Source organism: Syngnathus scovelli, chromosome 5, assembly GCF_024217435.2.
Source record: "Syngnathus scovelli strain Florida chromosome 5, RoL_Ssco_1.2, whole genome shotgun sequence".
Taxonomy (NCBI): domain Eukaryota; kingdom Metazoa; phylum Chordata; class Actinopteri; order Syngnathiformes; family Syngnathidae; genus Syngnathus; species Syngnathus scovelli.
In genome coordinates this window covers 2,254,523-2,267,625 of record NC_090851.1, presented here as the reverse complement: position 1 = coordinate 2,267,625, position 13,103 = coordinate 2,254,523, and the positions used below count along the sequence as shown (strand labels likewise).

The 13,103-nt window shown below is 47.5% G+C and overlaps 1 protein-coding gene across 2 annotated transcripts in view; it reads left to right on the top strand.

The window, feature by feature from the left end:
- hhip (hedgehog interacting protein) overlaps positions 1–13,103 on the top strand; it is a 61,737-nt gene that overhangs the window by 26,680 nt on the left and 21,954 nt on the right. The window contains exon 3 of one of the 2 annotated variants that reach the window (XM_049719343.1): positions 11,118–13,086. In XM_049719343.1, coding sequence (XP_049575300.1) covers positions 12,772–13,086 — 315 coding nt within the window. In that variant the 5' untranslated portion in view covers positions 11,118–12,771. Of the gene's footprint in view, positions 1–11,114; positions 13,087–13,103 lie in introns of both variants that reach the window. The other variant, XM_049719344.1, reaches the window with a different exon arrangement.

Sequence of the window (13,103 nt, the reverse complement as noted above, 5' to 3'; positions counted from 1 at the left end):
TCCCATGACGTACGCTCCAGAGGGTTGGGGTTCTGAATGGACTCATCAGAACCTCAAGAGCCGTCGCTCACAATTTTCTAATGATTCCCGGAATAAAATGAGATTTTCCTGGTTTTCTTTGCTTTCACAGCCTCCACCTCTGACCCACGTCATGGCGGTGGAGGCCAAACCGGGAGCTTGGACCGCAGCCGTAACGGGGCCTCGATCAATCCCCGAGTGTTTTCTTTGCATCGTGATTTACTGTACATATGCGGCATGCTAGTGGGAAGACGCGGTGGCTAAGGCTGACATAAAACATATGTATGTACATTTTAGCAGGGGGGGGGGGTGGTTGCAGGAGGGGAGGGGTGGAGGATTATCTGGGATCAAAAAGAAGATATGAGTTTGAGACAGATGGGGCGGGGCCGGGGTTTTCATACCAGACAGACGTCTTCCCTTAAGCCTCTCGGTTGGAGGTTCTACCAGGTGGCATGAAGACGTGCTCCGAGAGCCCAAACATTTGATTTGTGGTCCAGGCCGGAGATCTGGGTTCAGAATTTTTTTCGTGAAGGCACGGTCACTGATTGTACGCGCGTGTAATGTCAGTTCATTGTACCGAAAGATCCAAGCAGCGTGCTAAAACGCACTACGCGAAACGTACCGAGGGGCTGGTGGAGGATGGAAGGGGGGTGGGGGCGCGGTCTTGCGCAACGTGATTAGGCCCACGCTGCGATCTTGACTCCTCGTCAAGAATGCTCGCAAATCCTCGCGAATGACATCAGCGCGGGCCCATCCAAGCCCTCAGCGCCAGAAAAACTGGACACAAGCGGGAGACAAATATGCCAAACCCCCCCCACTATTTCACACCCCCTGCGCACCCACCCTCTTGTATTATTCCTAACCCCTCTGCTTGTTCCTAAAAGCTTGGTTACATCATCCTCTGCGTTTCAATAATGCCTCTGAAATCTCCCAGCGGCTGCGGGGACGAAGAAAGACAGGGCGGATGCAGGAATGCGTGACAAAGGACGCAAAATTTCAGGGGGGGAATGCAAAGGGGGGGACAAGAAAAATGTTTCCAAGTAGTAGTGGTGCTCCCCCCTCCCCTTCCCCAGCATTGATGGGGGGGATTGGGGGGGATTGGGGGGGGGGGGGTTACGCAGCCATAGCAGACATTTTTGTGGTGAAATCATTAAACCCACGTGCAGCTCTCCCTCTGTGGTCACTGGGGGTCGTGCTCCTCTGCCTTTAGCTGAATAAATCATAAAGTTGGCCGGGCGGACCACACAAGAAGAAGACGACGGCGGGTTGCTCACACACACACGGCTCGGCCCCCGCCCCGGACCCTTGTTATAGGTTGCCCGACAGCCCCCCCCTCAAGTAAAAACAGCAAGAGGCAGAGAAGGGAAGAATATACAGGAGATTGTGTCACGGGGATTGACTCTGAGCTCAAGATTTTTTTTCAGGGATGGGGTAATGCCCATCCTAATCCAGCAGATGACGCTAACACAAGACACGGTGAAATGGTGTTGACCTCTCAGAAATATACTCCCGCTTTAAGAACCATTTTTCTTTTTCTGTCAAAATAACTCCCCAGACTTCAACCCAATAGAGAATAAGGATCAAACTCCAGGCCTGGGGGGTTAATTTGCGTCTTGGTCCACCACCCGTGAGATATTTGAAAGTCGCGTACAGGTGGAGACAGTCAGGAGTTTGCGGGGAAAACAAATCCACGCAGCTGATGAAAAATAAAGCAAACATTTGCTAGTAACATCAGTTTCCTGAGCATCGTCGGGGGGCGCTTCCCGCTCCGTCTGGACCCAGCTCGCCAGACTGATCCCTCAGACGAGCAGCGACTTACGCCAAGGAGGAAGCGCGCTGCCGTCTATGGATTGCGCACTGTCTGGGGAACATTTAACCAGGACCGGCTGAGAATGTGTGTGTGTGCGTGTGTGTGTGCGTGTGTGTGTTTGCAGGATACACCAATTAATGCAAAAAATGACTCGAGCAGACTGACAGTAAAAACGTCAGTCATGTTTTTAAAAGTCGTTTGTGGGCGTTGGAGAGCAATAACGGGATAAATGTTTCGACACACGTCGGACGTATCATTAGGGACACCTGCACGAGTGCTGTCTGCGTGATGTTTTGTCGAGTCGTCAGGGGGAGTGTTAGACCTCCGCAAATCAGAAAACGACAACGGAGGAGTAAGCTAATTGCTATGCCAATAGTGTTTCTCATTGTATGCTAGCGTGAAGCTAGCAGCTAGCTTTCACCACACGTGTGAATCTCTTTGTTTTATGCTAACCTTGAACTACTGATACTTTTTCAATGGCTGGTCAGGTGTGTGATTGTAATTTTAGTTACAAAGTCTCATCTTCATTTCCACTTTTTCACCACACATCCCAAAACAAATGTCCCCATTCGAGCCCCCGACCCGCAGTTTGAAAACAGGTCCAATAATAATACTCAGTTTACATTTGTGCTGTGCCTGGATTCCAAATTAGCCACACTGTCAGCTGCATTTGTGTCCCCGAAGCTCCATTATCAACACTCATAGGGCTCATGACGGGATTCCTAGAGCTAACTGTACATTCTTTAGCCACAAGAAAGTACAGCGTGTCCTTGAGTCCAAAGAGTTGAGTAGTGTATACGCAAACACAAGTACCAAGGATTTTTTTGGTGTGTTGCCGAATTGAATACCCTCAGGGCCAGTATCGATACTTTTTGTTCCAATATCGGCATCATTATTATAAATTTAAATGTTTCTATCTCATAGAGGAAATATGCCGGGTCACAAGAAAACGAATGTCCAACATCCCGTCGACTCGACGTCTATTCGAATCATCATCATCATCAAATGTCTCGCACAACTTCCCGCTCAGACGTTTGCGAAGGCCAGATCCTTCCGTTGGCCACTCGGGGGAATGGCAAGCGTCAGCGACAGTTTTACAACGTGCAATGATGGCGCAGATAAAAGCCAAATGCTTCACAAAGGCAAAGGGCCTTTCTTAGATAAGCGCTAAACGCTATTCCGTGGCCAATTTGCTGTCATCAAAGTTTAACCGGCCCTACTAATGAACGCCGCTTTCAAGACATTCTGGAACCTTAAAGACATTTTTTTTTTTTTCGATCCAATCAGTTTTTCTTCCACATTAACGTTTCACAGAGAGCTCATTGGCCTCCGAATCCCCTCCAAGCTAACGACTGATACAATCTCCAGGTAATGGCAGCCCCTAGCGCCACCGGTGAGGTCACGAGGGCAGGGGGACGGAGGGGCAAAGTTCACACGCAAATGTGTGGCCGCCCAAGGGAGTCGATAGACGCCGACGCCTCTCTTAACGGCGAGACTATCGTGTTTCAAAAAAACTCAACCAAGTAACCTGACAAACTGATGAATTAGAGGACTTTACCAATACCACAAATTCTCATGGTAAGGGAACGGTTAGCTTTGGTTACCAATCACGGGTCAACGACATGGTGCCCATAGCCTCCGTTCTAAAAACAGCTCACTAGGGATGTGACATTGAGAATTTTGCTAATTTTTTTAATGTTAACACTAGCAAAGCATTATAGAAATAGTGTTGATTTATCGGGTTCTTGCAAATATAATTATAGTTATTATAGTATCATCATAGATTTTTTTTGGGGGAGTAAATGGAGGAAAACACCATTTTGAGGGTGTTTTTGGCGAGATATTATTTAACTTGGCTAAAAGCGCTAAAGCAATTAGCACAATATGGCTACTTTAGCCATGATTTAACATTAAGCTAATATGTGCAAATTTGTTATTTCACAAATGTGTAGCAACTTGGTAGTCATTGCATTAATCGGTACCCAAAAAGTAGCTCTTTGTTGAAAACCTTCAAGACAGTAAAAAGAAAAACAAAAGTCCCATTGTAGGCCCTAAAATACATCTGACTGATTGCCACCTTGTTCCAAAAAAAAAATGGTGGGGCATCTCTCCTGCAGGTGTATTCAGAACACAGCCCAGTCATTGTGTTGTTATCAGGACTTGTAACAATAAATCACTCTGTTGCGCAGGTGGAGACCCTCACACCGGACCTCAGCATCTCCACTCATAGGCCAGGGGATATTAGTACAGTGGGGGGTCACACCCATCCTTTTTTTTTTTTTTTTTTTTTTAAAACAGAACCCTCTTTATGCTGCTGTTTATTATGATCCCCCCCTACCCCACCCCCTGGTTAGCCTTGCCTGGTGCTACGCACATGTCCACATGGTACCGGTGGTTTCGCCGGGCTCCAAACAACTGATAGGGTGCACTGAACCTTCCGTGTAAACTTTAGAAAACACACATGGAGCGGAACTGTAATTATTTACTGTAGCGGGGCGCAGGAGTGCTTTTAAGGAAGGGGGGCAATGTGAAATGAAGGTGGGACGGGGGGGGGGTTATGATGTTTGTATACGTCAACATGTTTGGTGTTTAAGAGGCGGAAGGAAGTTCTGTGCCAAACTGGTGTCCACCTTTCCAGGATGAGGGAGCTTGTTACAAAGTGTGTGGTGGTGTTTGGGGTGGGGGGGGGTATTTTTGTGAGCACCCCTACAATGCTCCACCTGTGCCTCAGCCATACCCCGCAGGACCACCCACTTAGGGGGGAGAGAGAGAATCCCTATAACCGAGTTGGGTGGGCAATAAGGCCTCGCATTGAAGCATGTGAGACAAGTGAAAGACTCAGGAGGAACGATTCTCAGCAAACACTATCACAGCACCACCAGCGAAGAATTGGCAAGTGTTGGGAGGAATTCAAAAAGACTGTGTGTGCTGATACTTCCTGTATTTTATACTGTTAAAAACAAGAAGCGTGGCATGAGATGCAAATTGAGGTCATGTGATCTAAATGATTCTGCCAGATAGTCATAAAAATGCTCGATGTTTGATTTGCACTTCCAGAGAGGCTGTATTGTAAATACCGGAACTGGATCTAGATGAAGAATCAGGATCATTTTGGTAACGTGGATGTTGGGGTGTCACTTAGTGTTTTGGATAAAATGAATTTTTGTTGTTTGTTCAGTAAGATCTGGATCTGGAACAACATATAAAACTCGAGAAATTTGATTTGGAATATGAACAGAAACTTGAATTGTTTTGGTAACAGAACTGATTCAATTTTTTTAATGTCGCAGTCTCGATCTGTCGCTAAAAATGTTACGGAAAAATAAGTTTCTTATAGAGATAAGAGTTTCTTGGGCTAGCAACTTTCATCCACCTGCTAATTTTGAAACTGGGTAGCTTTTAGAATCTTAGACCCTCAACCTCATTTTGGTTCACTAATTATTCATACTGTACATGTTCTGGAATGGGCTGGAAACAAATCAAGACAAAAAAATCGCTAGCTGCTTTATATGAGGCGAGCCTAGCAAGCGGTAGCTACGCTAATGTTAACTTGGAGGGATGAGGTTGTGTTTACTTGTATCCGTCTTTGCTTATGTGTACGTGAGTGATTGATGGGCCAGTGTGGGGGTGTGGTGGGGCGAGGGCCTCCTTCCCGGTGGTCCGGCTGGGCTCTTAGCCACTATTCAATGACCCGAACCGCGTCGCAACACCGCTAAACGACGCTAAACCCGCCACCAATCTTCCGTCGAGCCCGTCGCTTGTTTTCTGCCAACGCCTTGTTTGGATGGTGGCCGCCATGGAACTAAAACCCACCGTTTGTTTAGGTGTCACCATTTCGTGTGATTCACGCAGAGTGCCACTCCTCGTGCGTTAAGTGGCAAAAATGAGAACGAGTGGAATAAAACAGCTAGCCCTCGTTCAAATAAACAAAGGCGTGTGGGGTCCCGAACGCAAACACACAATTCATTAGGCGTCTCGGCACACAAACACACTCGCGCACACGTCTGCTTTTCTTGCTATCTCCCCAATTAGACAATCAAACAGCTGCGTTGACCCCTAGCTTCTCCGGGATGGCGAGTTTACACCCCGACATGGGCCGCCTATTCCTGTTTACCCCGGCAAAGCCCGCTGATGGATTGTATTGTTTGGCCTTTGGCGGCTATAATTGCCTGGCTTGTATAGGTTAAAGCCGGGGATATATTCCGCAGACCCTAAACATGCCACACATGGCCTCTGGGTCAATAACAGCGGTATCAGGCCAGGGCCCCCTAAATGGTAAAAGGGTCACGAGTGAGCATGACAGGACGGTGGCAATGACTTCACCACCTTAGCCAGCCCCTCACCCAGAGACACGAGCATGCCTCCGAACACCGCTACACCCAATAAATATTTACCGGCCAGTCCAAACAACCCGCTAAACATTGGCATAATCTGTTTACGTTATTCAGCGGCCGCGTGTCAAGGTAGAATGTCGGCCTCGAAAAGTCGAAAGCAGATTTCTGAATTTCGTGTCTGCGCTCTGTAAAGTAATTCATCCACGATTCAGCGAAGACTGATATTTATTTCACGCAGCCACATGGTTTTGTTTTATGATAACTGCGAAAGGTACGGTGAACACGTTTGGACAGTTAAGACTGTTTTTGGCCCGAGTTGGCCCTTCCAGGTCAAGGTTGTCAGACAATCGACTATCTTCTGTCTTATACGATGATCCTGTAAGATTATCTTTGGGTCTGATGTGGATTTAATAAAAAGTGTATTTAATAATAGGGCCCAAAAATTTTATACCAGATCAGGAAATTGTTTGGTAGCTTTATTAATGTAAATTTAGCTTGTTTAGTTTTAAACATTGTAACTATTAGCGTCAAAATATCAGGATCTCACGTCCCCGCAATCTCGCGCCAACCGACAGGTGCATCGTATTCCTCGCGTACGTCGTTAATGTCCCACAACGGGAACACGGGGAGCGCTGGCGCAATCAAACTCGCGGCGTGACCGAGCGCAAAACCGCAGCGCCGCTCGCTGTCCGCACGACAGAGCAAATATTTGGAGATACTTCTTGGCGCGTTCATCCCGCTTAAAAAAACGAGGTTCTGAACGACTAAAATTTTATACGATGACCTGCCAATCATTCCATGGTTATGCCTGTCAAGTTAACCCCGCTGGTGGTCAGGACTTTATTGTAATAACACACGCCGGCTCGGCCTCTAAACTCTTGACAAGCCGCGCTAATCAAAGACACGGCGGCCTCTGAGGAACGCTGATTGATTCCACTCTGCTTCCTTCTTTCGTATTCGGACTGCCAAAAGTCTGACTCAAGTGTTCGCTTTTTACAACGTATTAGCGGACCACATGTCTAAGCTGCGTCACGCCTCTTCGCTGAAGACCACCGTTGAAGTTCAGAAGCACATTCAAAAACGCTGGTTTACAGATTTAGTTTATAATGAGCTAGGTTGGCACCTTAGCGCCCTCTGTTGACCAACCACCCCTAATTTTTGGAATGTATTTGATTGACAGACGTCTCTGTGTGAAAGTGCGGGCCATGTCATTTTTTGGCTGGGTTCCGTGTGAAAGGCAGATAAGCGACATCAAGGCCTTGCTGACATAGTACGGAAAAACATTTTATCGGAGTCTTTGTACATCCAGCACAGATGTCTTCTTCCAATCCTTGGTGGTCCTGCACTGCTATCAGCATGTGGAATGTGTCCACAGGAAGGTCCTGTCCTACGGGCTCGCAATTAGCCGCAGATAAACGAGACTTTTGCACCCTTGTCCCAGTGTACCCTTGTCGTTCAACGACGTGATCTGTTCCCACAAGATGCGTGTTTCCGGTCACTGACTGTTTTGTGTTATTGTGACGAGGACGACGACACTTCCCGTCAGATGCTGTCACTTGGTGCAGTGACCCCGTTTGAAGCGACTGCTTGGTCGTCCAGATTCCAGTTGAAGAAACGTTCTTCTTAAAAGGGGAACGATTGTGACTGTGAACTGGAGTTTGAACTGATAACCTCCTGGTAACCTGCGCACATGCTTAAATACTGACTCCGATCTCAGCAAGGGGACCACCTTTAGAATTCCCCCCCCCCCCCCCCCCCCCCGCCCTTCCCCGGTCCTAATGAGAACCTTTCCTCCTGGAGGAGACATTAAGGCGCATTATGCATAAGCCTGTCGAGCGTCGGCGGACGCACGGTGAATAATCGTAACAATAACGGCGAGAGCCGGCCATAAATCATGAAAGGTGTTGACGTCAGACTAGAGTGAAAGTAAGACGAGAAGCAGCGGTGGGGGTGAAGCCCAGCGGTAGCAAATCTGGCACGTTGTTGGGATGTCGCGTCAAAGCTTCCATCAAATCCTTTTCCGCGGTGACCCCGAAGCCGCGGTATGAAAATTCCGGGTGTAAGACGATCTCGGCGCGGGGGCGGCGTCACCTGGGCTTTGACGTGCGACCGCAAAGTCAGAAAAATCAGAGAGGGTCCAAGGAGGAATGGGGAAACGTGCGGAGACGAGCCTTCAGATCAATCATCCCGACAAACGCCATCCCGGGACCACCTTGGAGTCGAGGAAAAGAAATCGCTTTCCGTTAGCTTCATAGAACTACGAGGAAGTTGATTCAACTGAGAACATCCTTTAGCTGAAATCTTTTAAACCACACACTCCCAACGTTGTGCGTTTAAGTTTGGGAATTATTCACGTTCATTTTAATGCCCTTGAAGACTCTTAGCCACACCCCCTAAAAAATCATTTTCAGCAATAGATTGGCAATTTGAGGGTGGTGGCCATGGCAATGATACTTTGGCATCGGCATAACCCGATGGAAGCGTTTACCAGCAAGTGGCCGCAAAGTCATTGCTGAGCTGAACATTATCGTCTCATGTGCCAGAGGGGGATTGGTCTCTGGTTTTCTATTATGAGGCTGCGGCCGGAGAGGAAGCCCCCCCCCTCCTTAAAAGGCAGACCACTACAAAGGCAGTTCGCCACAAGCAACAGCGCCCAACTGGTCAACGGCGGTGGTGCTTAATCTCAACAAGGAAAAAAACTGCAATTGGAAACAGGGGAGAAATGATAGAGGCCAGAAAAGAATGATTAGTGGAATTTAATGGGATAGATTAGAATCATACAAACCAAAAAAGTGGACCAAAAAATAGACATCATAACTAGTTAATTTACTAACAGACTGAAAAACTGACAAAAGATAAAGAAATAAACACACCAAGATAACAAAATGACTATCTAAAGGGCATGCTAACTAGCTAGCTAACTAACTAAAGATCTGTGCTAATAATCATGCTAACAAAAACAAACTCACTCACTGAGGGATGTAACTAACTAACTAACTAGCTAACGGCATGTGCTAACTATAAAAGTAACAAAGGAGCGAGTTAGTTAGCATACTAATGAATTTACAAACTATGTAGCTAATAAAAACGCTAATCCAGGAAAAGTGTGTCTTAAACAATTTCACCGAAAAAAATGATAGCTATTGCAACCTTTCACCAGGAAAAGTGCGGGTTTTTAATTCTTTCCTGGATAAGTAAGTGGGTGTTGAACCCTTCCACCGGGAAAAGTGCCACGGCATGGTCGGCCATCCCGCCGTAGAGTCGCAAGCCAAGCTTGGTGGAAACTTGGCCGGGTCGCCATTTCCCAGGGGTCTCCGACACGCCGCCGCCCCCTTCCCACCCCCTAACCTCCGTTTTCCGCGTTTGCGCTGTACTGAGGCCCAAACATCTCGTGCCAGCGTGCCGGGCAGTCCTTGGGTGGCTGGGCTTAGTCACACCGTGTGTACGCTTCAGTCAAACACGGCCCGAGGACACTCCGGGGTGGTACGGAGGAAGGATCCAAAGGTGAAGCCGGTGTGGTCCAGCGCGTCGAGTGGCTGATTTAGTGACTGTTGACATCGGGCAGGCGGCCCGGGCTGACTCAGCGCGCATGACGTTGCGTTTAAAGGTCCTGCTGTATTGTGGACTGTTCACACAGCTGGGGGAAAAGGGGGCTACTGGATCCCGTTTTGCGTCACCGCACCCCCTCAAAGCGTTCATAAACAGATGGTCCGGGCTCATTAAAGGCTATTCGTGGCGGAGACAATTGCCAAACGTTAAGACGAAGTTGCGAGCGTAACACAATGCTGCTGTGTGCTCGGAGCCGAGCCGCGGGACGAGCGCTCGCTGATGTCATGCCGACAGGCTTCCGGAAAAGGCCGGAATGCGGTTGGTGTCAAACTCAGGACGACGCAAATAAATCTTGAGCTAAAAGTTAGACAAAGTGGAAATATAGATGGCGTCGTTTGGCTGGTCATCCAGATTTCAATTTTAATTATTGAAAATTATGAATAGACTAAATTTCGCCGCATCGCACCACACTGCCTCAAGAGGCCGAGGCGCGCACAGCAATTATTTTATTTAGATTTTTTTTTTTTCCTTGCTATTATTTGACTATTTAAAGCTGAGATTTGGTCGTTTAAATATGAAATCAATTTCTGTTGTTGTCCTTGTTCACACCATCTAACAAAAAAAAAGGACGAGCCGACTCCGCAGAGGCTTGGCGGTTTCCGCTTGCGGTTTTTGACAAAGCACAAATGGTTGCTCTGTCATCCGTTTGAGTTATGAGGCAAACAATGGAAGAAGGCAAGGATCACAACGGGGATATTTGCTCAGTCTGGGGTAGCGCCGACTTTGTGGTGTTGATCCTCGTGTGGCCGCAAACTAAGCGGCAACTTCCGGGATGTCCTCACGGGGTCACACTGGAGAATTTCCCAACGAGCCCAGCAGACATAAAAAGGGAATTAAACTTGGCTTTGTGATGAGAAGACTTTTTGTTCAAGTCAAAAATATCCCAACGTACTAAAACTAATAAAAATATGAAATCTTTGGGGAAAACTAGGAATAAATCAGAGCAGGTTAGAGTGCCTCGTCGTTGCTGTATTTTAATACAAACAGCTGATTGGATGGCTTTCTAATTTTATACGCATGAAATATGTGTCCATTTTGTATAATAACTAACATACCAAAAACATCAAAACAAATAAGCCCCCCCCCCGCCTACCCCAACCCTTCACTTTGGCACTCAGCAGAAATAATCGCATTTGCTATTGGCTGAAAAAGGAATGCGGAAAGGAAGCTTTGGAATTCTTTCACGTGTAGCAATTGCAATAAAACTGCAAGACAACAACCAGGAATGAGACGGCTTTGGAAATTGAGAGTTTTGCAAGACAAGAGACATTGCTCAGTGTGTGTGTGTGTGCATGTGTGTGTGTGCCTGCGCGTGTGTGTGAGTGTAATGATCTATCTCTCAGCAGATGTGCTCCCCTCTGCTCCACATCTGCATCCCACATGTTTTCTCGTCGCTCACTCCCAAACTGAAGCTTCGGACTTTCTGCGCCGCCTGCAAACAGGCTTTACCCAAACGGAGGTGTGCGCACCTTGGGGGTGCGCCATATTAAAAAAAAAGTGCACCCACCTGACATGGTTTAATAGAGATACATATTTACATGATTTTTATTTCTCCATGTTTTTTTTTTGTATTTAAGGATGGCCACATTGGGGTATCTAAAGGGGCTCAAAAACAAAAGTAAAAGGATTGTGTGGCCCTGAAATGAGCCCGCCAATGTAAAGAATGCAGAAGGTCGAGGGACCATGGGGGGGGGGACATCTTCTTCATAGCCGGTCATTTCCATAATTGCCCACAATCAAAGCGGACCCCCTTCTTGGAAGCAGAGACCCCCAAGTAAGAACAGGTGCCAATTCTCTAAGAACAAAATAAATTGCAGGAGTTGTTTCTCCAAATTGCCACGGTGTTCACCTCTTGGATGGCTGAGGGGTGACTAAAGGGGGGATTCGTCCCACGTTGAGGGTGGTAGCAAGATGAACAAAGACGCAAGGGCAAGCAAATGCCAAGTAATGGAGTCACTTGTCCAAAGCGATTGGTCCACTTTCGTGAAGGCGCTTTGTCATTGGCACTTGCTCTGGTGAAGCCGTACATTTGTGAACTTGGCTCTGCCACCTCCCGCAGGTGGATGCCGGAAGACCCCCCCCCCCCCCCCCATTGGCCGTGCCCTCCCCACGCCCCTGCCATTCATCCTTAAATTTAAAACTGAGGTTTCTTTTTCATTGTTTGAAATGTTCCAATTTGACCCAGGAAAGGATCATTTCCAATATTTCCCATGCATTTAAATAACTATAATAGCAAATTTGTGTTAAATTAATTCATTGTTCTTTATAGGTCAGTATTGCCGTCTAGCCTACTGGATAAATTTTTAGATAGATTTGATTTGATATAAATCCCTATATCATCGTAAATGTGGACTATTATGTTGCGTGTGTCCGTTGCATGCATGCGCGCGTGCACGTGAGTGCGTGAATCCGCGTGTCTTCGAATGCGCGCACTCACTCTTCCCTGCAGACAGGTGACCGTCGACCTCGTGTGTGCAAGCGTGTGTGTGTGGAGGGGCGTGTGTGCGTGTGTGTGCGCGCGCGCGCTACGCGCGTCCCCGTTGAACATATACGTCACGGCGCTCTTCTCGCGCGCTGGTTAAAAAGGAGGAAAGCGCACGAGCAAAACATGTGAGCGCTCCTGAGGACTTGCACGAAAGAAGAAGGAACTTTTACTGTCGTTTTTCCTTGTTTTTTTTTCCTCAATGCCTCCACACACTGCGGGATTATCATTGTTATTGTCATCTGTAAGGGACGCCCGGGCTCTGCTTTTGTGGATAAATTGCCATCTTTTTGCTGTTTTCTGGGAAACAGCTCGTATTTGTTATTATTAGGAGGCAGACACCTGCAGCATGCTCGTAAACGTAATAAACTCCCACATAAATAGTGCTTTCATATAACAAATTGCTTTTATTTTTTTGTGCATCCTCCTTTTTTTGGAAGTATTGTGGATTTATTTGTTTGGATCTTTCTTTTTGGATTTTTCTTTTTTCTAACGTTGTTGAAAAAAAGAAAGTAACAATGAAGCACTTGCAATTTGTGCTGGTGCTGGCCATTGCTGTCAATGTTTGGGAGTGCGGGGACGCCAAATTCGGACCCGAGCGTGGCGGCGAACTGAGCGCCAGGAGGCGACGCTGCTACGACGGCAGCCTGCCCAAGCGCCTCAAGAAGCGGGAGAGGAAAGTGCTCCTGGATGGCGGCGCTGGCTCTACAACCACCTCCACGACCACTACCACCGGCGGCGGAGCCGAAGTTTGCCACCGGCTCTACCCGCGAGTGTCCTGCTGTCCCACCAGGAGAGCCGCGTATCAGATCGCGCACCGCAGGGATGCCCGGGTAAGGTTTACAAGAGC